Genomic DNA, 21398 nt, shown 5'->3' on the forward strand with positions numbered 1-21398 from the left:
TCACTGACCTGGACAGACTGAACTCTGGTTCTCAGACCTGTCACCTGCAGTGATTCCATAGCTGCTATGTTCGCTCTAAGCACTGACTACCCTCTTGCCTGATTTATCAGAGTAAGAAAACACAAGTCGATTTGCATAGGTTCAACGCAGTAATTCAGACAGCCGGGACTTTCTCAAGTCGTGCTTGGTGCCGGAGAGAGGGCTCTGTGGTTAAGAGAGCTTGCTGTTCCTGCAGAGGACCTGGGTTCGGTTCCCGGCACTCATGTGGTTGCTTGCTCGCAGCTGTCTCCACCTCCAAAGTACCCAGCGCTCCCTTCTGGCTTCCTTGGACACTGCATGCACACCACACATTTAAATGCAGGCAAAACAAATGTAAAATTAAAATGTTTTGTTTTTTAGTCTCCCACTGGACATGGTTATGCATGTGTTTACCCCAGCACTTGGGAGGCACAGGCCAGGTAGCTGCTGAGTTCAAGGCCAGTCATCCCTACACAGACACTGTCTCAAAACAAAACAAAACCTGTGAAAATACAAAAATAAGGCAGGCCAGCTAAAAGAGTGGACTCTCAAACAACAAAACACCCTTCACACTAATACAGTGTCCCCAGCTTCTGGGTACCTCACATTGTCAAAACATTTTCGTCCTTTTAATCTGATACCCAGTGCCTGGTATAATCAAGCTCACGAGTCCCAGCAAATTATAAGCAAGCTTTATGTTGCAAATTACTTTCTTGTATGATTCATTCTCCAGTCTGCAGTGTGTACATTCTGCATGCTTTTCCTCGTGGCTTTCAGCACAATTTTCATTTAATATTTGCCTTTCTGAGAAAAAAATATTTGTAGGATTTCTAAGCAAAAGCAACATTTCCTCAAGTGTGGTGGAACTGATAGCCACAGGAGGTCCAAAATCACGGTAATTTATCTCTTTGCTTTTGTACAATCGTGCGTGGGAGTGTTTCCATTAGAAATGTATCCTGCTTTCAGGCCAGCAGACTTTACAAAGCCTACATTATGCAGCCTTAGTACAAATAAAGAAAATGGTTGCATTAGCAAATTCAAAGCAGACGCTTTTGCATAAAGAATAGAAACACCAGAGCCAGGTAAGACAGACTAGGCTGGGCAAGCTGCTGATCCCTGCTCCGCGTCTTCACTCACCCCACCCTGGGCAGCCACTGGAAACCATTCTTCACCTGTTTGTTCTTTGCAAGGCCCTCTGTTCTGGTGCTCTGCAGACTTAACTGGTGGGCTGACAGTCGGTCTCCTGGAATGAGTCTTACGGATTCAAGGGCATGTTTCCCTGTTGCAGGTTCTGTTTATGAAATGCCTGGTTTGTGCACAGAGGCCTGTTCCCTCTCATATGCTTTTTTTTTTTTTTTTTTTTTGGCCCCCCATATGTGGATCAGTGTGCAGAGTTGGTATGAGGCCCAAGGAATCCTCCAAAAGAAAAAGCATCGTCAGTAAGGCCCACTGATCATGTCTTGAACTCTCCTATACGATGATGACCTCAGATATTTGTTACTGTTGGAGGGGGAGATGACCTTTCAACTATGTTCTGAAATCAGAGCTAGCACTGTAGGGATTCTATGCTGTAGTCCTGAAGTTAACAGGAAAAAAAAATAAAAGCAAGGAGTAGCAAGGAGTAGCAGAGCTGTTTTTCAGTTTGAAGAAACAACACTTCAGCTCTACAGAGTACGTACAGTCTACAGACAAGACTGCCATCTGCAATGAACGAGCACGTCACCTAGCCAGTGGGCAGCTGGTGTGCACTGCAAAAGCTCAGCCTGCTTTCTAATCATGAGCTACTAGCCCCACACATGCTGCTGCTCTCTGTAGCTGACCGCCGCCTTCCCTAACACGGTCATAGAATGTCGCCCTGACCACAACCATGAATTTTCATTTGTTTTAGGTTTGGGTGTTGGGGCTTGAGCCTAAGGCTTCTAATTTGTTAACTTCTCTGCCTCCAAGCTCTTCACCCCAGCTACTCACCTGGGCCATCCTAGATAAAGAAAACCAGTTTATCAAACGCAGGTGACCTATGAGATGAGATTGGAGCAGACTACTTGTGAATAAGGACACTTGCAGATGTGCGCTGACTTGTCCAAATACACCTACGTCAGCAACAAAATAGCCAAGGGCTTGCTTCCTTTGCATCGGGCGCTCATTGGATGCCCCATGGTGGGTTTGCCCTAAAGAAGCTGCTCCCCTGTGCCCGGCTAAGCCTCTCTGCTAAGTAATTTGAGTGTTTGGAGGACCCTTGGGCACAAGTCTGCTACCACTTGGGTTTGACTTAATTTTTTAACATCTCCTGCATGGGGAGTGGTTTAATCCAAGATCAAAAGATTTTTTTAAGAGTGAGTGGAAAAGCAAAAGCAAGCGGGAGACCTGCCTCTGTGGACTGGCCCAACCCAGGCAAAGATTATGTCTTAAGTGATCTTCATAAGAACAAGAGCAGTTTAAAAAATACAGCAAGAAATATTGGAGTCAACCTAGGTGATTATTTTCGGTTTAATTGTTAGTCCCCCATCAATAGAGTAACTTGAATTTGGAGAGCTTAAAATGTAAATTCCACAACCTTCATCTTCGGATCAAGAGTCTGCGAGCCGGAGCCTCAGGCCAAATCCGGCAGCTGTGTGTTTCTGTAAGCTGTGTTATTGGAACACATCCATACCCTCCACACTGCTGTGGCTGTTTTCACACCGGCACAGCTTAGTGAGAGCTTGTGACAGGCTACATGGCTATCAAGACATAAACTGTTTCTCCTTAACAGCAAACATTTGCAACCCACAAGAAGATCCTGTCCCTTCTGCGATGCAGGATAAGGGTGGCTGTGACACTGTGACTGTGTTTCTAGGGCCCATGCCTTTGTCTTCCCAGGCCCTCTGTGCCCTGGAGAACACAAACCAACCCATGGAGCCAGAGTCTCGGTGGATCAACACTGGCCTGTGTGGGCAGACAGGGTGGAGGACTCCTGCTCTGGGGACAAGCTCCAAAGAGCAGCAACTGCCCGAGTTTCAGTATTTCTTGTGCCCTGAGTTCTGGGTCCCACAGCATTCTGAGTGACAAAGGTGACGTCTCTCAATGGATGCCACCCTTGTCTTCTTCTGCGCTTCTCCATCCAGGCCTAAGGGCAGCGGGCTACCAAAACAGAGCTGGGACCTGGGAAGGGAGTGCAGAACAGGCAGGAGGCTCCATGAGCAATGAGCAGAATGTCCACTTGGAAGGACAGTGACAGAAGGGAGAGTACAAGTGGGATCCATCAGATGAGGGATACAGACACAGAAGCCAGGTGTGGCCCAAACAGAGACTGGGAAGACAGAACTGTAAGAGGGAGCCCCGGATGGGAACTACAGAGTATGTTCATGAATTCATATGCACTTCTGACTGTGAGTACACATATGCACACACACACCACAGGCACATGTGTTCACTTCTGCCCACTGAGAGCCTAGAAGCAGCAATGCACAGCAGCAGAACGCATCTGGGCTTCATTCACATCTGGGCTTCTAACTATCATTTCCCACTAAAAGGAGTCAAACTTCTACAGAGAAGCATCCAGTTCCAGGGCTGGGCTGGGGAGATTCAGGGTGATCCCAAAACAGTTTGTTTTGTCAGAGTCCTCAATGGATGACAGGGATGTGATTAAGAGGATACAGAAGCCAGCTTGAGCATCCCACTGGCCAAATCAGGGACAGTTTGAGCACCAAAATTAGTGATAGCAATGGATTATAACTTGCTAAATTAAAATGGGATTCCCCAAGTACACAATTTATAGCAATAACTCAGTAAGCAAATGGAAATCTGGATAAAGAATCAGCAACTCATGGTTTCCAGGCATTGCCATTTAAAAGGTTTATTAATTATGAAAAGAGGGAACACAGTGAATTTGGAGGAGTCCAGCAGACATGCTGTCCACCAAGCAAAGTAAACGTCAGCACTCAACAAGCGGAAACCATGTGCCCCATGACGGGAACATGGGAACACTGAGGGGAAAAACAGGTCATTTCTGGATATTCTGACCAAAGAGACCCAGCTTGGATTTAATTGTGAAATACAGCAGATAAACCCAAATTGAAAGCTACCCTAGAAAGTCAGGGGCATTGAGCTATTCCACACCGGAAGAAAGCCAAGAGGCGTGACAATGAGATGGTGCCCTTGACTCTGCTGTGGATGAGGGACACTGGATCTTGAGTGACATCTGTGCACTGAACGGTGACAACAGGGCAGCGTGAGCCCCCCAGAGGCTAGTGGGTGCTGGCAGAGGACAGTGTGCTGTGGAGCTGCTGTTCACACTGGGGTCTGCTCTCAGGTCATTAGGGTAATCTGAACAGGTGAAGTCTGGGTCCATGGGTCTGGGCAGGCCTGGAATTCTGCCTACCTCATCAGCATCCAGTGATGTCATGATGCTGGCCAGGGACCACAGCGGACAGCCAGGATCTGAGGAACAGTGGAGAACGTCTCTCCCGCTCCCCCCCCCCCCCACTGTTCCTTTTAGTTCCAGTCTTATTTTTCCTCTGGGAACAACCCCTCCCATCACTGCCTCAGCACAGGCATGAGGTCATGAGGCTCATGACCTGGGTGTGCGGCGATCCATCCTCAGGCAAAGGGTTCAAAGCTTAGCCTGAGCCCCAGACAGGGGTATGCAACTCTGAGGCCTGGCTGAGCTCACACAAACTCTACAAACTGTCTCCAGAGGCTTCTTGAAATCCAAAGCCAGGAAGTATCTCAGGCCTGGTCTTTTCCTAACTACCAAAGGCCTCAAGGTCTTTTTGATTCCGCCACAAAGCAACTGTGTAAGCCGAGACAACTGAATTTGTCTTTGCCTCAGGGTCCTCACCTATAAAACAGGATGCTGTTGTTCCTCAGGGAACGAATGAGCATAGACTCATGCCACCCTTCATACCATACCTACCCCGGAGTAGGTGTTTAGGTGTTCAGTAAACTCATTTGTTCAGCTTTGGGGTCTGGGGTCTATGGATCCACACAAAGATAAGAGATGACATTTCACTAGCCTGTTTTATGTCACCTTCTGTATTGGGAGTGGCTTAACACAGGATATGAGAACTGTGGAAGATAAAACTAAACATTTTGCTATTAAACCACTATTCTCTCTGCGTTCCAGAAGTTTCTGCATAGCCTGGATACTCAGTTTATATATAATTGCTCTCCATTCCACATTGGGTTGTTAATACAAAGACATAACCAAAAGAAATGAATGAGCAGGCGCCACCAAGTACCCTTTTCTCTCCCATCACAAGCTCTGGCCTGTGACTAGAAATCTCTTCCAACTGTCTTTATTCTACTGCCATCCTGTGGCTGACCTGTGCCACTGCGGCACCAAGAGGTGGGTGCTGCTGAGATCCATGTGATCCTGGTCTTCAGGGGCATCCGTAGGGCTCTTCAGGGGGCAGCCAGCCCAGGGAGAACCCTCCCACCAGCAGGAGCAAGCCTGGGTGAACATCACCAGTCTTGAACTGACTTCTGTTTGATGAACTTCAAGGACAGATAGTACAGGAGTAGGAAGCCACAACTGATGCCAATGACGATGAGGTAGACAGCATAGAGCGGGTGCGAGTTCAGGTCCATGGCAGTGACCATCTGCAGACACGGACACTTGGTGAGCTCCCAAGGGCTCTGTCCCCTCAGTATCACTTGAATTTAGACTTCCCAGGCCTCACTACTTACCCGGTCTCCGTCGACGGAGAAGGTGAGGTTGCCGAGCTGGAAGGTGTAAGGGTGTCCATTAAACTGGATCTGCATCAGGCCGGCGAAGCACCATCGGAGGAAGGACACCTTGGAAATCCATGCAGGTACTGAAGACAGCAAGAGCTACGTCATTCATGTGGTCTCTGCTGCCCTCCCCAAGCCTCAAACTGCTCCCAGAGAGAGGGCTCGTGCTGGCTGTGGCCAGAAGAATCCTCTGAGGACCAAGGAGAAAAAGAGATGAGGGGGCCCAGGAGTAACAGCTGTGCCTGGGGACACTGCAGAGGAAGCCAAGGAGGGGTGGCCCACGTGTCAGGTTGCTACCAATTCTGGACCGTCATTTCATTATGCACTGCGTGTGCTCAGCTCCACAGGGCACTTAGCACCACCTGAGACCCTGACCCTGGGAGCAGCTCCTGGGAGAGGAGGGAGCTGCAAGCCCTGCTCAGACGTCAGCAAAGGCTGGCTGAGGAGATAGCACTAAAGCCAGGTGAATGTAGAAAAGGGCTCCAGAGTCCTCCAGCTCCCCAGAGGAGGACCTCAGAAAGCTCATTCTGCAGGGGTGAACACCGAGAGACCAGACTATTATGGTGACCCAGGGCTCAATGATGAGGACCAGAGATGGGATAAAACCAAGGGGACATTTCTGGCCCAGTTCACTGGTGAATGTGGTGAGGGAGAAAGTCGGGGTGACTTCCGGGTGTGCTACGAGGAATTGTCACCTGTCCCATAGCCCTCGGTACAGCTGGCAGGGGCATGGAGGGAAACTAACTGATGAACCACTAGATGAAGGCTTAACCGGCCACAGAGCAGATGCCGGGCTGATGAAACGGGGAGCAGGCCTCACCTATCCACAGGTTGTTCAGGTTTATCATGAAGCCAGAGGTAAGGTAGAAGGAGTTGTAGAGGGCATTGCAGCAGAAGGAAGACATGTGGAAGGTGGGCAGCATGGCGGAGGCGGCCAGGGCCATGGTCCTGGAGCAGAAGACCACCAACCACACGAGCATGAAGTGCAGAAGGAAGAGTTCGGCCACTGGCCGCAGGTTGGTCAGCCAATAGATGGGCATCCCGTAGATGATGACGTAGGCACAGTGCTCCGGCAGCTCGCCCAGGATCTGCAAAGCACAGCCCTCGCTGGGTTATGGGGCTGACGCCCGTGTTTGCTGTCACCAGAAGATGTTTGTGGTAGTGGCGATGCCTAGGACACCAGCTCCTTCTCAGCGAGGGCATGCCAGGTAAGACCCACGACCTGACCTCTCCCCAGACGTCCACTGCAGGAGCGTCTCAGAGCTGTGCTCCACGGCGGCAGCTTGGTCTATGCTCTTCGAAGACCGGGCTTGATGCCCCACCCTTCCTGCCCAGACCTAGTACCTGTCTGTGTGGCTCTGTGAGGGTCTTAGACCCTTCTGAAAACTTCCTGGAAGCTCCCAGAACTTCCCGGAATCACCTGCCTGGCTTGCCCCAGGGAAGCAAGGACTGCTGGGTGTTGCCAGCTTCTTTCCCTCTTGGTTCTGGCTGCCATTTTTGCTGCACAGCCCCGGCCTTTCTGGGGACGTTTAATGACTAGCAAGTCTCTTCTAGAGAATGCGGTATCTGCAGCCACAGAATGCATGGCTGAGTGTTTCCACACAACCCTCTCCCGCAATGCCTGCACAATGCCCTGAATCACTGGCTCTCCGCCCTGACCTTGGCAAAGAAATATGGACCAGCAGTGTACAGCCCATCTTCCAGCTCATGGTACAGCATCGACCTCTCCGAGTGACCTAAAGACGGGGGAGGAGAAGGAGGATGAGTGAGAGTCGTCTATGGCATTACAGATGCTGCATCTCTTGGGATGTCATTGAAAGCAGCTGTATGAAGCTGGGTGTTACTCAGTTGACAGAACACTTGCCCAGATGCACACAGCTATGGGTTCAATCCCCGGCACTGGGGGATGGAGGGCAGTAGTTACGCTTTCTGAATTTCTTCATCTGCTTTTTAAATTACAGGCATGGTGACACATTCTAATCCAGCTGTTCGGTGTGTGTGTGTGGGGGGGGGTCTCCAGGCATTGCAGCAAGTTATTGCCCAGCATAAATCCTGCTTGGATGGGAACAGCTTTGCTTTTGTCGAATGCTAATATTAGTGTGCAAACTTTTAGAAACAATTGCTGTGTTAAAAAAAAAAAAAGAAAGAAAGAAAGCACAGAGGCCAGCCTCAGACAGGCACAGGGGGAGGCTGGGGTCCTCCTCTGTCCCTCGGCCCCTCCGTCTGCGGAGGAGAGCAGGTGACACTCACATTTGGAGACCACATCCAGAATGACGTTGAAAGGGACGAGTGCTCCTATCATGAACAGAAGAGCTGACGTGTCCATGAAGGAGACCTGCTTGGGCCCATGGCCATAGTAAATGAACCCAATGATGAAGGACATCAGGCAGGCTTCTGCCCCATGGATGAGCAGGGTGGGGAGGTCCCGGAAGTCATTGGAGATCTGACGACTTGAAAAAGAAAAGGAGAGGAAGTGTCAAAGGAACAACATACAAAACTCTATGACCTCAGGAATGTCGCATCATCACCAGAAGCCTTATTTCCTCGTGGAAAATGGGGGTCATGAGCCCACCATAGACTGTCAATGTCAACTAAGTCAGAAAACTGACAAAAGTGGGGACTGAATATATGACTTATTATTAGGGAGGTGTCCTTCTTGTTTTTGTTTTGAGTCAGGGTCTGTAGCTCTGTGGCCCAGGGTGGCACTGAACTTGAGATTCTCTAGTCCCATCTCCTCCTGAGAACGGGCACTTCAGGCATGCCACCACACGCAGCAAATGATCGCTTTTATCATCGACGATTTTACTTACAGGAAAAAAGTCAAGTATGTCATAAAGATGTTGACCTCAGTGTGTGCTCGACCAGTGAAAGTCCCCAGATAAGGAGACCATCAAATAGACCGAAGTAAATAAATCTGACTAAGCCGGCGAGAGGGGGCGCTCTAACCAGAGAAGAGGCATGACTCTTAGAATAAATAGCTGGTTACTAAACAGTACACAGAGCCTGGTCCCGGGTCTCTGTAGGCGCAGACCCCCAGAAAGACAGAGTGCGGCGGGTCCATCTAGCTCTCACTGAGCATGGTGTGGTAGTGGCTCTGCCCTTCTCAGGTCTGAATTTCTTACAGACGCATATGACCAGGCTGGCCTCAAACTCACAGAGATCTGCCTGCCTCCACCTCCCCAAGCGCTGGGATTTTGGGTGTGCACCGCCAAGCCAGGCCACCAGATCTGAATTTCTTACAGGGCTATTTCTGTGATTGTTGTAACTAAGGCAATTTTATTTTTGTTTAGAGAGTAAGGGTATCAGGAGCTCTTTGTGACAGGGGGGCTAGGCTGGCCCTAAGGGTGCTGGCCGTCAAACAACTTCACTGCTTGCTTCTTCACTTAAATTCCCCTTGGATAGGGATGGTTTGCTTTGATATTCAGAGGCATGGGAGTGGTGCAGGGAAAAAAATGAGAGAGAGAGAGAGAGAGAGAGAGAGAGAGAGAGAGAGAGAAGAGAGAGACTGATTGATTAACTCACCGGATCAGGGTGGTAAACTGCTGTAAGATCCCAGGCCGCTCAGCAGCAGTTCGGCAATCGGGGTCCTGTGTGAGGGTCTGGCTGTTGGGAAACAGTATGTGGTCAGCCTGGGAGGGGAACCCACCACAAGGGGCTTCCCACTTGGGCAGTATGAGGGCTTCCCTCTGTACCTGACTGCATAGGAGTCTGTGCCACACTCCTTTGCTTCTGCTTTCCAGAGGAAGTCATCAAAGCCTCGCACTTTTTCTAGAAACAAGGCTGCAAGCGACTGAGCCTTCTCCATGGTGGCCACTTCCTGTTCTTTGCTGCGCCTGTCAATACTAGTCAAGTCCACTGTAAGCAGAAGATGCAGGGTCAGAGGCAACCTGGTCCCCCGAGCTCTCCCCACCTCTGAAGAGGAACTGCAATGCAATGGTCAGAGCAGAGGGGCAGAAACCTGGTCCCTGGCTCTGCCTGATCTGACCACACACACAGATGCTGTGTGCAGGCCACAGATCAGGAAATGGCCAGTGGCAGAGGCCCCCTGCCCTACCCAACCCCCAGACATAGCACAGAGACCTTCCTAGAGGGGGCAGGTGTCTTTAGGGACAGATACCTCATTACAGGTAGGTCCTGGCTCTAACTCCAGCTGGATCTCTATTTGCCTGTTACTGTGGATTCATAACTTGGCCTCCCAAGCGGCCAGGGTGATGGGGAGGAGCCAAGTACAGCACCCGCTGCCCATGCTAAGCTCTGCCGCAGGGGAGTCTAGGGCAGCCCACCCATCTGGGGAAGCCAGGTTACTGGGAGAGCTACCTTCTGAATCTGGGAAGACACCACCCCTAATTTGGCAGTCCCACTCTGCAGCCCTCTTCTCATGTGGCTCTGCGCCTCCCCTCCCCCAGTGCCCTGCAATGCCAGAAAGACGCAGGCCCATGAGTCACAGCCACGGCAGAGACTATCCCCTGGAGACTCCAGGGCCATGCACGGCTGGGGTCTTCTGTTCATCACACCTCTTCTATTTTCACGCACAACACAAGAAGCCATCTTTTGTGGGAGGGACCCTATGAAACTCACAGGTTCCCTCTGTGCCGGCTGTTGCTCGAATGTCACTTTTGCTGGGCACCCTGTGCCTCATGCGAGCAGCTCCTGCCTCAGGGCTAGTAGACAAGGACCCTACCCCCACTTCCTCCAAATAACAGGGGAATAAGGCTTCAAGTCTGCCCTGGTCACTTGGTTTTGGGCAGCCCTCCCAAGCACACTCCAAACTTCTCCTGGCAGCCAGGTTGGCAGCTGTCCTCTGCCCCCTTATCTGAGGACACGGCCCGGAGCATGGACAGGAAGTCAGGATGGCAACCTGAGCACTGGGAGGAAGGGTGAACTCTGAGGGAGTTCACTGAGGGCATGAGTTCACAGGGCAGGGAAAGGAGCCAGGAGAACGGCCCTTTCTCCTGGGATAGCTGGGGGTGCTGGCACCTTTGGGAACTCTGGTTCTGCTCCCACAGCTGGACTAGAGCACAGTAGTTCACAGGTGAGATTCCTCAGCTCATCTGCAAAGATGGAGCTGACCTTGGCCTGACAGGAGACGCCACGAAGGCTGGCACTCTGCCATCCTAAGAAGAACCTGGGGTCCTGGTCACTTAGAAGGCTGGCTATGGCTGCTGCTTTCCTAGGCTCTGGTCCAATGGTCACTTGTTCAGCATCCAGCTATCCCTCAGCACAGGCAGGTGTCCTGAAGGGGCCCTGGTCCTCAGGAAAAAAGTGGCTCACGGTGTCCTTTGTGTAATAATGAGTACCTGGGACCCCAAAGAAAGCTAAGGAAGTGACCAACCGGGCAGTCTATTTTCAGAGACTCATGGGCCCTGCCCTGGGAGCCCCATTCCCTATGCTACCTGCCTTTGTAGAGCACAAGGGCGTGTGTGTGTGTGTGTGTGTGTGTGTGTGTGTGTGTGCATGCATATATGTACATGTATGTATATGCATCTATCTATCCATCTATCTATCTATCTATCTATCTATCTATCTATCTATCTGTCCTGTTTTTTACAGCTGTACAAACAGATCCAAGACCTCCTGGGTTATGGCCCCCTCTCCGCTTATCTGCAGACTCCTACCCCTCCCTAACCGGTCCTGCACAGAAGGGCAGCTTGTCGTGGAAGACTGTAGTACTCATGACAAACTGACCGTTCCCCACTCTGTAGGCTACCACTCCTGGCTCCTCTTCCGAGGCGTGCATAGCAGTGGCTCCCCGGGATCTTTCCAGTAAGTACTTGTACTTGTTTTGTTAGGCAGGGGGAGGGGTTGCCCACAAATGTCTGTGCACCAGGTACCAGGCCACTGGCCTCGCCCGCTCACCGTAGAAGTCAGCAGGGTTGCTGTAGCGAGGGCAAGGGTGGCCGATGGACGTGAAGTACTGCACCATGTGCTGCGCGGCCCCCAGGTAGATAGGGGTGCCAGACGTCATCAGAAGGACCAGGTCAAAGAGCCTGAAGATGTCCGAGCGAGGCTGGTGGAGGGAGATGAGCACCAGCCTGTTGCCTTTGGCCAGGCGGGACAAGGTTCTCACCAGGTTGTGGGCGGTGAAGCTGTCGAGGCCAGAGGTGGGCTCATCCAGGATGAGGATCCCTGGGGACATCACACAGGGAGTCCCATGACCGTGCCGCCGGGGGAGGACACAGGCTCAGGCCTCGCCCCTCAGCTTCTCGGCGCTCACCTGGGTTCCACAGAAGCTGCACCCCGATGCTCACTCTCCGGCGCTCGCCCCCGGACACCCCACGCACGTATGTGTTGCCCACGCGGGTGTTGGCGCACTGGCGCAGCCGCAGCTCTGCAATCACGTCCTCCACCTGAGGACGACAGGGTTTCCGGGGAGGGGGCTCCAAAACTCCTCCTCTCGGCACAAAGGGAGGCGCCCTCTGCGCTGTATCTCCCAGCAGCAGTTTGGGCCCCCACCCAGCCCAAATCTGAGTAGATCTATCCCGCAGAGCACATGTAATGGATTAGGAACCAGACTGGGGACTAGAGACAGACAATCGCCCCCTCCCCACATGAAGCAGCAGAAAACCCTTACACAAATAAACAGACACTTATCACACACCTGAAAAGGTCTGGGAAGGGAACGCGTGGGCTAAGTATATTGGCACATGGGGTGGGTGGGCTAAATCTTCTGGCAAAGCAGGGAACTCTCAGACACCAGGGATCACCAAGCAAGCCGACTGGGTTACCCTTTTGTCACGCTGGGCCTGAGAGAAGGTCCTGGGTAGGCGCATCTGGGCAACGAAAGCCAGGGTCTCCCTGACAGTCAGGTTGGGGAGCAGCTGGTCATGCTGGCGCACGTGCGCCACACACTTCCTCATCAGCTGGGGTGTGCTGGGTTGCCCGTTTATCCAGATCTGTCCCGATTTCATCTTGCCACCATGGCTTCTGCCAGTGATCACGTCCAGTAGTGAGGCTCTGCCACAGCCTGCAAAGTCAGAGACATCGCTGAGGGCAGAGTTTCTGCAGGACCAGCCTGCCAGCCAACCCCGCCCCCTCCAAGAGCCAGGACTGCCGGACAGAAGCGACCTAGCGGCAGGGAACCCCGCCCGGCTCTGTTACTAGATCTGGATGGGACATCCCAGCAGGTGCACGTTCAGGCTTGTCTTCTACAGCCAACTCCGGTGAGGACGCACTGACGACGAGGTTTCAGACAGAAGGTGGGAGTCCCGACTGCGGCAAGCCTGCCGCTGGACCTAGCCCACTTCCCCCCTCCGCCTGCTTGCTAACCAGTGGCTTTCTCCCAAGCAAGACGGTCTAATTACACCGCAAAGCATAGTTATTTTTTTGACTGAAAAAAACCTTGGCAGCATCTCATCATTCATCATTTGGCTCCGAAGTGGCTTTGTGGGAATTTGGAGCATTCATAGCCTGTCTTTGAAGAATTCAAAACTACAGCCTAGCCAGGCAGTGGCGGCAGGCACCTTTAATCTCAGAGCTTGGGAGGAAGAGGCAGGCAGAACCTTTGCGTTTGAGGTCAGCCTGGTCTACAGAGTAAGTTACAGTATGGCCAGTGCTAACCAGAGAAACCCTGTCTCAAAAAAACAAAAACCTAAATCAAACCACACCCACCCACCAACCAACCAACAACCCAACCACCCACTATCACCTACTTTGAGAAGTGGGAGGGGAAATGTTAGACAAGGAATAGACGTGGGTGTCATTCTCACGCCCCCGATGAGTAGTGTGTCTATACCCTTCTCCCATCTTTAAGATCACTGCAGTTTTTCCCCCTCTGCCTTACTAAGAAAAATCATCCCTTCATTTACTTCTGGACAATGTCTCAATGTCTATGAATTAAGAGAAGGGAGCAGCATATTGGATCTAGTTTCCAAAAGCATTAGGCGAGGCTTTCCCCCCGTAACTAACTTTGTTGGTCTGTGTCTCACTATGCAGCCCTGGCTGTCCTGACAGTCACTCTGTAGACCAGGCTGGCTCAAATGCACTGAGATCCGCCTGCCTCTGCCTTCCGAGTGCTGGGATTAGAGACTCACACCACCATACCTGGCTCTCCTATAACTATTTAAACTGTAAATGTCAACAAGCTGGAGACGAATTCAATTTGGATCTCCCAGGCAAGGTTTGGCTAGCCAAATGTGTAGTCTTTTGTGGAATTAATAGCGTTTTTTTTTTCCTCTTGTAAACAAGGCAAATGCCTATAGACAGTATGTAACAAGTCCTCCTTGCCACATGTCACATGCTGCCTGCAAAATCCAAAAGCCCAGGGGCCTTTGTATGTGATCCCCTCACTCACTGGCCAGAGCCTGAAGTGAAAGCAGTGAGCTGACTGTGCTTGGTTGGTGTGCCTCACTTAGGTTGCTGGTGTTTCCTGCAGAGTTAGGCTGAACAAATATCCCCCAGAGGAACCAGAGAAAGTGGCTTCAGCCTGCTCCCTCTTCAGCCTCCTACGTCAACTCTGCGAGCGCAGCATTTCCAGGTACCAGGGACCCCCAGTCAGAGGGCAGGAAGATCACATTTCCTAAGCAAAGCTGTGCCAAAAGGCAGAGGCAGCCTCTCCAGCAGAGGGTGCCTGGCGCATTTGGGTGAATGCTCTCTGAGAGCCACGGCACCCAAGAGTCCTGTAATGTGGCTGCCATTTCCTTACCAGCGACTTAATTCACTGTAAACTCCTCCTGAATGGCTGATTCTACAGAACAAGCTAAATGCAAGGAGCTAATTTTTCAGAATATTAAAAAAATATTTTTATGACTGGTATGCATATTTATAGTCTCTGTGTGATACTAATTAATTAATGTCACAGGAAGTATAATGAATAACTCTTTTTAAGAAAGACTCAGCAATTTCAGTCAAGTAATCTTGAGGCCAAGCAGGATTGAAGCTGGACATTGTTGGGTATGAATCCTGCTCAGCCTCTCTGAACCTCACTTTCCTAACTAAAAACCAGGGTGCGGCTGGCCATATGGGCTAAGTGCTCACCAGCATTTACCATCGTGGCTGACTAATGGCCCCTATGTCTCCCAGGTGCCCCCAAAGAATAGATCCAACAAGAAAAGCTACCACACGTTATAAGCCGCAATGCCCTTCCCTTGTTTGGATCAGAACCGCAGGGTCAGGGCCAGGGTGAGAGGGGCTGAATGAGTTTGCATGTTGTTTCAGTTACAAAGTGCGTTTACATATGGTAGCTTATTTGATCTTTGGTTAGACAGTAAACAGCTCTATCAGGAGAGTGTAGAAGTTTGGAACAGATGTTCAAAGCATTGGGCAATCTTTCCTTCTGGAAATGATTAATTAAAAGGTATAAAGTACGCTCTCTAATACTGTGTAAAGAAGTCCAGGGAAAAATAATCAAGGGCAAGATCTAATGCTAGCCTATTTGGGGTCGGTGTCTCACCTGTCAAGTGAATGTGTGTGTGTGTGTGTGTGTGTGCGTGTGCGTGCGTGCGTGCGTGCGTGTGTGTGTACATTCATGTGCTCACAAAGAACATTCTAGAAGTATGGTGGAGTAGATGATTTGAAAATCTTCTTCCTAAAATGCTTCCAGACAGGCCAGGCGTAAGGCACAACCCAATAAGGAGAACAAATTGTTCTCCGAGGCCCTGTCATCTGCAAGGTTTAGTAATTTCAGAAGTGACCAGAGACACTGCAAGGATCTGGCTCTTTGCGGGTGGCTGAAGGTTATGCTAGGCCTGTGGAGGGGGCAGTGGTGGCGGGGCCTGCCGAGTCACTGTCTGGCCATGACCTGACTCTGGCTGTGGAGGAGCGACCTGCGGCACCCGTGCCTGGGGGAGCCTCTGAAAGGAACACCGTGTTCGGGAGCGGCGTGTGTATTGTCTTAGTCTGGTGTGATCTGCAGCTTCAGGAGCACTAGAGTCACTCACACTCAGGCTCACCACAGCAGCAACGTCCAGGAATTAGTGGGGGCAGGAGGTGACATTGGAACCCAGGTCCGCTTGGCCCAGAGCCTGTGCTCACGGCCACTCTGCCATAGGACTCTGCAGGACCCATGACTGAGGGCTATGCTGCATCCCAGAGGGGAAGGGCCACCGCCCCCAGGCTGCTTCTGTTTGTACCTGAGCTCCCGATGATGGCCAGCATCTGCCCGCTCCTCACTTTGAAGCTCAGATTCCGGATGCCCAGGTCACACTTGTCTTGGCTGCTGTGAGACCTCCAAGGTATCTTGAACTGAGCCAGCTGCTCAAACCAAGGCACCTGAGAGGCCATGTCCACCTTTGGGGAGATGTTAGCGGGTCCTTGGGAAGCTGAACGGCCCAGAGGACTTTAGCACTTCTTCACAGCTCTCCTGCGTTTTGTATAACTCCTCTCACAGGAGACACCTCACTGCTGGCACATACTAGATCTTGGGGCATCCCATACCCCTGTCCTACCATCCTATTCAAGTCTAGAGGCAAGAGGGACCAGGAAACAGCAAGTGTTTACCCCTGCAGGTCATTACAAGAATCACTTTACAACACTGTCCCATCTGCTGTTCATGGAGAAGGCATGGCATGAGTACTATCACTGTCCATCTTACTGACCAGGTTCAAAACAATTCAGGGCTTCACCCAAGTCACACAGCTGACGACACATGGCAGAGCACAGAAAGCTTACAACGTGGCTCATTCCTTTGTTTAAACTCACAACCCCAAGAAGGCCAGACTGGGACCCTGAAGTTCACCGACCCATTGGGCAGCATGTGGTCTACCCCTGGGGAAGAGGGGGAATGGCACTTATTGAATTCTGACAAGGGCATTCCTGAGACCCTACCATGGTTGCCTTTGAATTCAGGGTGGCTTATGAGCAATAGAATGATGTATTTTATTTTTTAAAAGACCATAGATAGGTAGACCGTAAGATAGAAAGACAGACAGATAATAGATGATAGATGATTCATAGAAAGACAGACAGACAGATAGATAGATAGAAAGATAGATAGAAAGATAGATGGTAGATAGATGTAAATGGACAAAATCTCAATAAACTCTCACTTAGTTAAGAGCATGTTAGATTTCTTGGTTTTTGGGTTTGCAAGATGTTGACTTCAAGAGAGGCCAGACAAAGGTTGTGTGAAAACACTGTGTTTTCCACAGATATGTACACACACATGTGGGTGAGAATGCACCTTGCACATGTGTATGTGAAGGCCAGAGGTAAATGGCACTGTCCTTAATTGTTTTCCCCCTGACTCTTGCTGACCCTGGAACACACTGATTCGGCCAGGTTGAGTGAGATCTACAGATCCACCCGGCTCTAGGGACACAGACATGCCACTCAGGTCAGGTTGTCTTCTGTGTGTTCTGGAGGATGAGATCATGCCCTCATGCTTGTGCTTTAGGCATGTTAATCTATCATCTATCTGTCTATCTATCTGTCTGTCTATCTATCTATCTATCTATCTATCTATCTACATATTTTATAAATATGATGATAAACATACACATATTCATATTAGAGTGATTTCAAATTTTAAAGTTATGAGTTCCAGAGACCTTCCCCATAGGTCTTCACAGTGACCCTTGATATGCTCAGAAGGGCCTCCATCCCTTTCCACACCTCTAGCTGCAGGGGGTGGGGGGCTTGCACCCAGATAGACAGAATTTTGTCCTTGGCCTTAGAGAACCTACAGGGAGGCTCACCCTTCCTTCCCCTGAACACTGTCTGTCACTTGTCCACTCTTCTCCCCTCCACTTGGGCATGTGGCCCTACCTGGTAGGTGAGATCTCTGACCTCCAGAGTGTTGGACTGGCCACTGTAGGTGAAGTACAGGCTGTTGTCACTTTCAGAGGAGAACAGGCTGTCCTGGAGGCCCTGTTGGGAGACACGAGAAGTGACCGTCCCCTTCAGAGGCAACTGAGCTCAGAGAAGCCCGAAGGAAGGGACCTGGGAGGTGCGGGCAGCTGCTGGCAATGTGGTTGAGATCCCACACTGACAGGAGGTGGGATCATGTAGGTGGTACCCCAGCGCTCAGAGAACAGCTGGAGCATCGATGACGGTGACCCTGGGCTTCTTCAGGACAGCTCCAGCCTCAGAGACCCTTCGCCTCAGAATCCAAGCTGCTTAAGATGAATGACGCTCCTGACTCCAGTGGGAAGAATGGACTTGGAGCCAGTAAACTCTTGATCATTTTCCCCTTTTAATCAACGCTCTTTTATTGATTTTTTAACAACAGAGCAAAGCTCACATGAACTCACAGAGCCCCATCAGCAAGCACAGGGTCTGCGTGGGTCTGCACCAGATAAACCCTTGATCTTTGGCTTTCGCTTTCTGTGCTAGCCTATTCACCTCACGTCAAATAGACACACCAGGAGAAAGAGACAGACAAGAGCAAGATGACCACGGGTATCTGAAGATGTTACGCCAAGGAAAGCTTTATAAGGGATTTTGTGTCACAAGGCCCTTGGCAATCCTTTGGGGAGATTTCAGAGGAAGTCCCTACGACTATCTATCTCATGATTGTCACTACCATGGCTACAATGACTATGATGTTGTTGTTATTGTTGAGGTGGAGTTATATGCCTGTTTTCAATGTGATCATTTGGTAACATGTATTCAATGTGTAATGGCCAAACGGGTGCTCAACTCCTCCATCTCCTTCACCGTCTCTCTGTCTTTTTTTTTTTTTTTTCATGGTCAAACAGTAGTTTATTTATTTATTTATTTTTAATTTAATTTAAATTTTTTATTATTAGTTACAATCTTTGTGTGTGTGTGTGTGCTGGAAACCATCAAATCCTTCTGGTCTTTTGTTTTGAAATAAAAACTTTTATTTTGTTTTATTTTATTTTGTGTGTGACTGTTTGCCTGCATGTATGTATGTGCACTACTCATGTGTCTGGCACCCTCAGAGGTCAAGAGGTCACTAAGACCTCTGGACCTAGCATTATGGATGATTGTGAACCATCGTGTGTATGTGATGGGAACTGAACCCAGGTACTCTGTGAGAGCAGCAAGAGCTTTTAACATGTGAGCCACCTCTTCAGCCCCATTCTCTGATGTCTGCCTGCCTGTCTGCCTGTCTGTCTATCATCTATCTATCTATCTATCTATCTATCTATCTATCTATCTATCTATCTATCTATCTATCTACCTACCTATCTATCTAATGGTGTAAGCTCCAGTCCCCCACTGTTCATCAGAACTTAAGTTTCCCGTCTCATTCTGATGCCCTGTATCTGACTGCCCACCATCCCCCACCCCTCCTGCTTTCCGAGATGGTAATATGAGTCTGCTCTCTGAAGTAGGGAGTTACTGGGGATGCCTTTTGGTTTTTCAGTGTCGGGGAATCAAAATCCATGGCATCAAGCACTGAACTGACTGAGCCATACCCCAGGTCCCAGGGTTTTCTTGTTTTCAATTATCTTCGGGAGAAATCTTAGGTGGTTTGCATGGGATAGGAATTGAGTGGCAGGCAGGAATGCCACTGAGCAGTGCCCAGCTAGCCACTTTGACTCACTCAGGCCCACTGGCCCTCCACCACCATGGAGAGAATGGCTTTCTGGGAGCCACACAGACAACTCAGCTTCGGTGGAGGGGAGGAAATCATGTCTGGCTTCTGGATGACTTCTGTCCCATTTTAAAATATTTTCCTTGGCACCCAGGAAGGATGTGTTAGACTCTTCCTGAGGTTTTGACAAACTCTCTCTATTTTTCAAATACTTAAATATCTATTCTGCTGACACTTTAATCAGCATGACTGTCAGAACATCATTTGAATTTGTGACAGGTGACACCCTAAAAATCGAAAGCGGGTTTATTTGTAGGTAACTAGCTCGGCTCCTGCTGGGCTACAGTGTAACATCTCCTTGTATTAACTTCTGAGTCAGTCTCACAGACAAGCGGGAAAACTCAGAGGGCACAAAAAGGGAGAGGCATACAGAGAACTGTGGCTGGCAGGGGCAAAGGGCAAGTCTCTGGCCCAAGGTACACGGCTGCCTCTTGGTTGACTCCTCCAGACGCTCACCTATTCTGCTGAGGCCCAGGCTTTCCTCTCCATGGTGGTGAGGAGTTTGTGGACCACGATGCCGCCACCCTGCTGCTCAGTGCCGGAACTCCCTGTCTAGACGGCCCTGACGGCATCCCTGAGTATGAGTAGTGCCACTTACGGGGGTGCACAGAGGCTAGCAGAGCAGCTGTTTGTAAAAGGCTGGCCTAGAATGTGGGTGGGAAGAGCGTGTGGCCCCTGCATGGGTTCTTCGTAGAGTGAAATGCTCAGTGAGCAGAGATGGGAATGGGCATGGCGTGGGCCAGAAGCCAGCTGCTCAAGAGACACTCGGTTTTCTAAATTTACATGCCGAGATGAGAGGGTGGAGACCATTAGACAGTTTCCAGCCTGACTGACAGCTTTAAGTCTGCAGGCACAGGGCGTGTCAGTCTCTCTCTTCCCCCCCCCAAGTCCCACAGTTGTCAGTGGCAAGCCACCACAGGCACCTAGGACTGCAGAGGAGAAACTGGTAAGTGGCAGGACTTCTGCACAGAGGACAGTTCACTGCCTCTTTAGCTGAGGTGCTAACCTGAACGGCAAAAGATCCCAAAGCTACCACTGACTTTCTATCCCACTCAGGAAGTGAGCGCCAACGTTCCAAGCAACATTGTAGGAGTTATTTCCCCTTGGGTGTCTGCCTCAAGGGGAATTCAGACAGCAGAGTTGGCTGTTGCCCTGGTAGTGGAATTGGCTAGATAGAAATGCCTGGGCTGCTCAATCCCAGGCAACTGTATCTCTCCTAGAACAGGCCCACAGTTTTCCTGTTGGATGTGGACCTCTCATTTTTGTCTTTCTCTCTGGAAAAGTGGGAGGGATATGGAACCTGGAGATGGGATCGTTTTTTTTTTTTTTTTTTTTTTTGTTTTTTTTTTTACTCTGTCTTCTGATATTGCCTTCTGCTTCAAAGCCCATCCACAACTCCGATCAAAGGTCATTAATCAAGCAAACGTTTCTCTAGTTAGATGAGGAAGGAAACCTTGGACCTCCATTTTCTGGCCACCTGCTGCTGTCCATTCATTCCAGCTCTCTCCCAGGTCATAAGACTGCAAGCGAAAAATTCGGATGTCTCCATAACCGCCATCTGCCCTTACCTCACATCTGTTTCTTGACTACCACTGAGATTCTTGGGCTGACATGCACATGGGCCAAATACTCCATCAAAAAAGACCTTGTTTTCCTGTGTGTGAGCGTTTCTGTGATGGAATGTTGTTTGGAAACCCCGGCATCAATCTCAGTCACCTAGGAGAACATCCTCTCTCTTCAAGAGCATGCCAGGTGGGAAATGACCACAGAGGTCCCCTGGTTCCTGAACCCGCTCCCTTCACCTCACCAACACGCAGGAGACAGGGCCCTTCCGCCCCATTTCCATTCTACGTTTCCATTTCATTTCTATGGTGGCAAAGAAAGTCAGTTTCACCTTGCCTTCACCCGAGGACTAAGGTGGCTAAGCTTACTCACTGAAGCGTCCTGAAGTACGGTCCCAATCCACAGCTGGGTGTCCTCTGTGGTCTTCTCAGCCATCACCCTTGCTGTTTGTGCCCTTCGGTGTGGCTCCCGAGAACTTTCCTGCTGCTGGCCGGGCCAGTGCTCTCTCTGCCTTTGCTCCTTAGAGCCGGGCCACCTGAGCCCTCCTTCTCTGTGCAAGCCTTTCTCCCAGCATTCCTCTCTGGCAAGCCCTCCTACAAACACGGTGTGT

At 50.4% G+C, this 21398-nt stretch overlaps 1 protein-coding gene across 3 annotated transcripts; it reads right to left on the reverse strand.

The window, feature by feature from the left end:
• Positions 1-3824: 3824 nt before the first annotated feature.
• Abcg8 (ATP binding cassette subfamily G member 8) lies at positions 3825-21363 on the reverse strand. 3 transcript variants are annotated; one of them, XM_021652792.2, is made up of 13 exons: positions 21161-21363; positions 17428-17529; positions 15795-15951; positions 12453-12691; positions 11942-12074; positions 11584-11853; positions 9420-9582; positions 9250-9330; positions 7978-8177; positions 7387-7463; positions 6548-6815; positions 5683-5810; positions 3825-5595 (listed from the first exon to the last, which is right to left on the reverse strand). In XM_021652792.2, exons 1-13 carry the CDS (start codon positions 21221-21223, stop codon positions 5458-5460), a joined length of 2019 nt encoding a protein of 672 aa, XP_021508467.1. In that variant the 5' UTR covers positions 21224-21363; the 3' UTR covers positions 3825-5457. The 3 variants fall into 3 exon arrangements, with proteins under 3 accessions (XP_021508467.1, XP_060219572.1, XP_060219568.1); XM_060363585.1 differs by lacking the exon at positions 3825-5595 and having other exon boundaries at positions 5781-5917; XM_060363589.1 differs by lacking the exons at positions 15795-15951; positions 21161-21363.
• Positions 21364-21398: the final 35 nt, after the last annotated feature.

This window comes from Meriones unguiculatus, chromosome 1 (assembly GCF_030254825.1).
Source record: "Meriones unguiculatus strain TT.TT164.6M chromosome 1, Bangor_MerUng_6.1, whole genome shotgun sequence".
Classification (NCBI taxonomy): Eukaryota; Metazoa; Chordata; class Mammalia; order Rodentia; family Muridae; genus Meriones; species Meriones unguiculatus.

Coding starts and splice junctions, on each gene's coding strand:
- Abcg8 (XM_021652792.2), bottom strand. CDS start 21,223: ATGGCTGAGAAGACCACAGAGGACACCCAGCTGTGGATTGGGACCGTA. Junction 15,952..17,427: donor TCAGAGATCTCACCTACCAG/GTAGGGCCACAT, acceptor ATCTCCCCAAAG/GTGGACATGGCCTCTCAGGT. Junction 11,854..11,941: donor GCAGCTTCTGTGGAACCCAG/GTGAGCGCCGAG, acceptor TGATGTCCCCAG/GGATCCTCATCCTGGATGAG.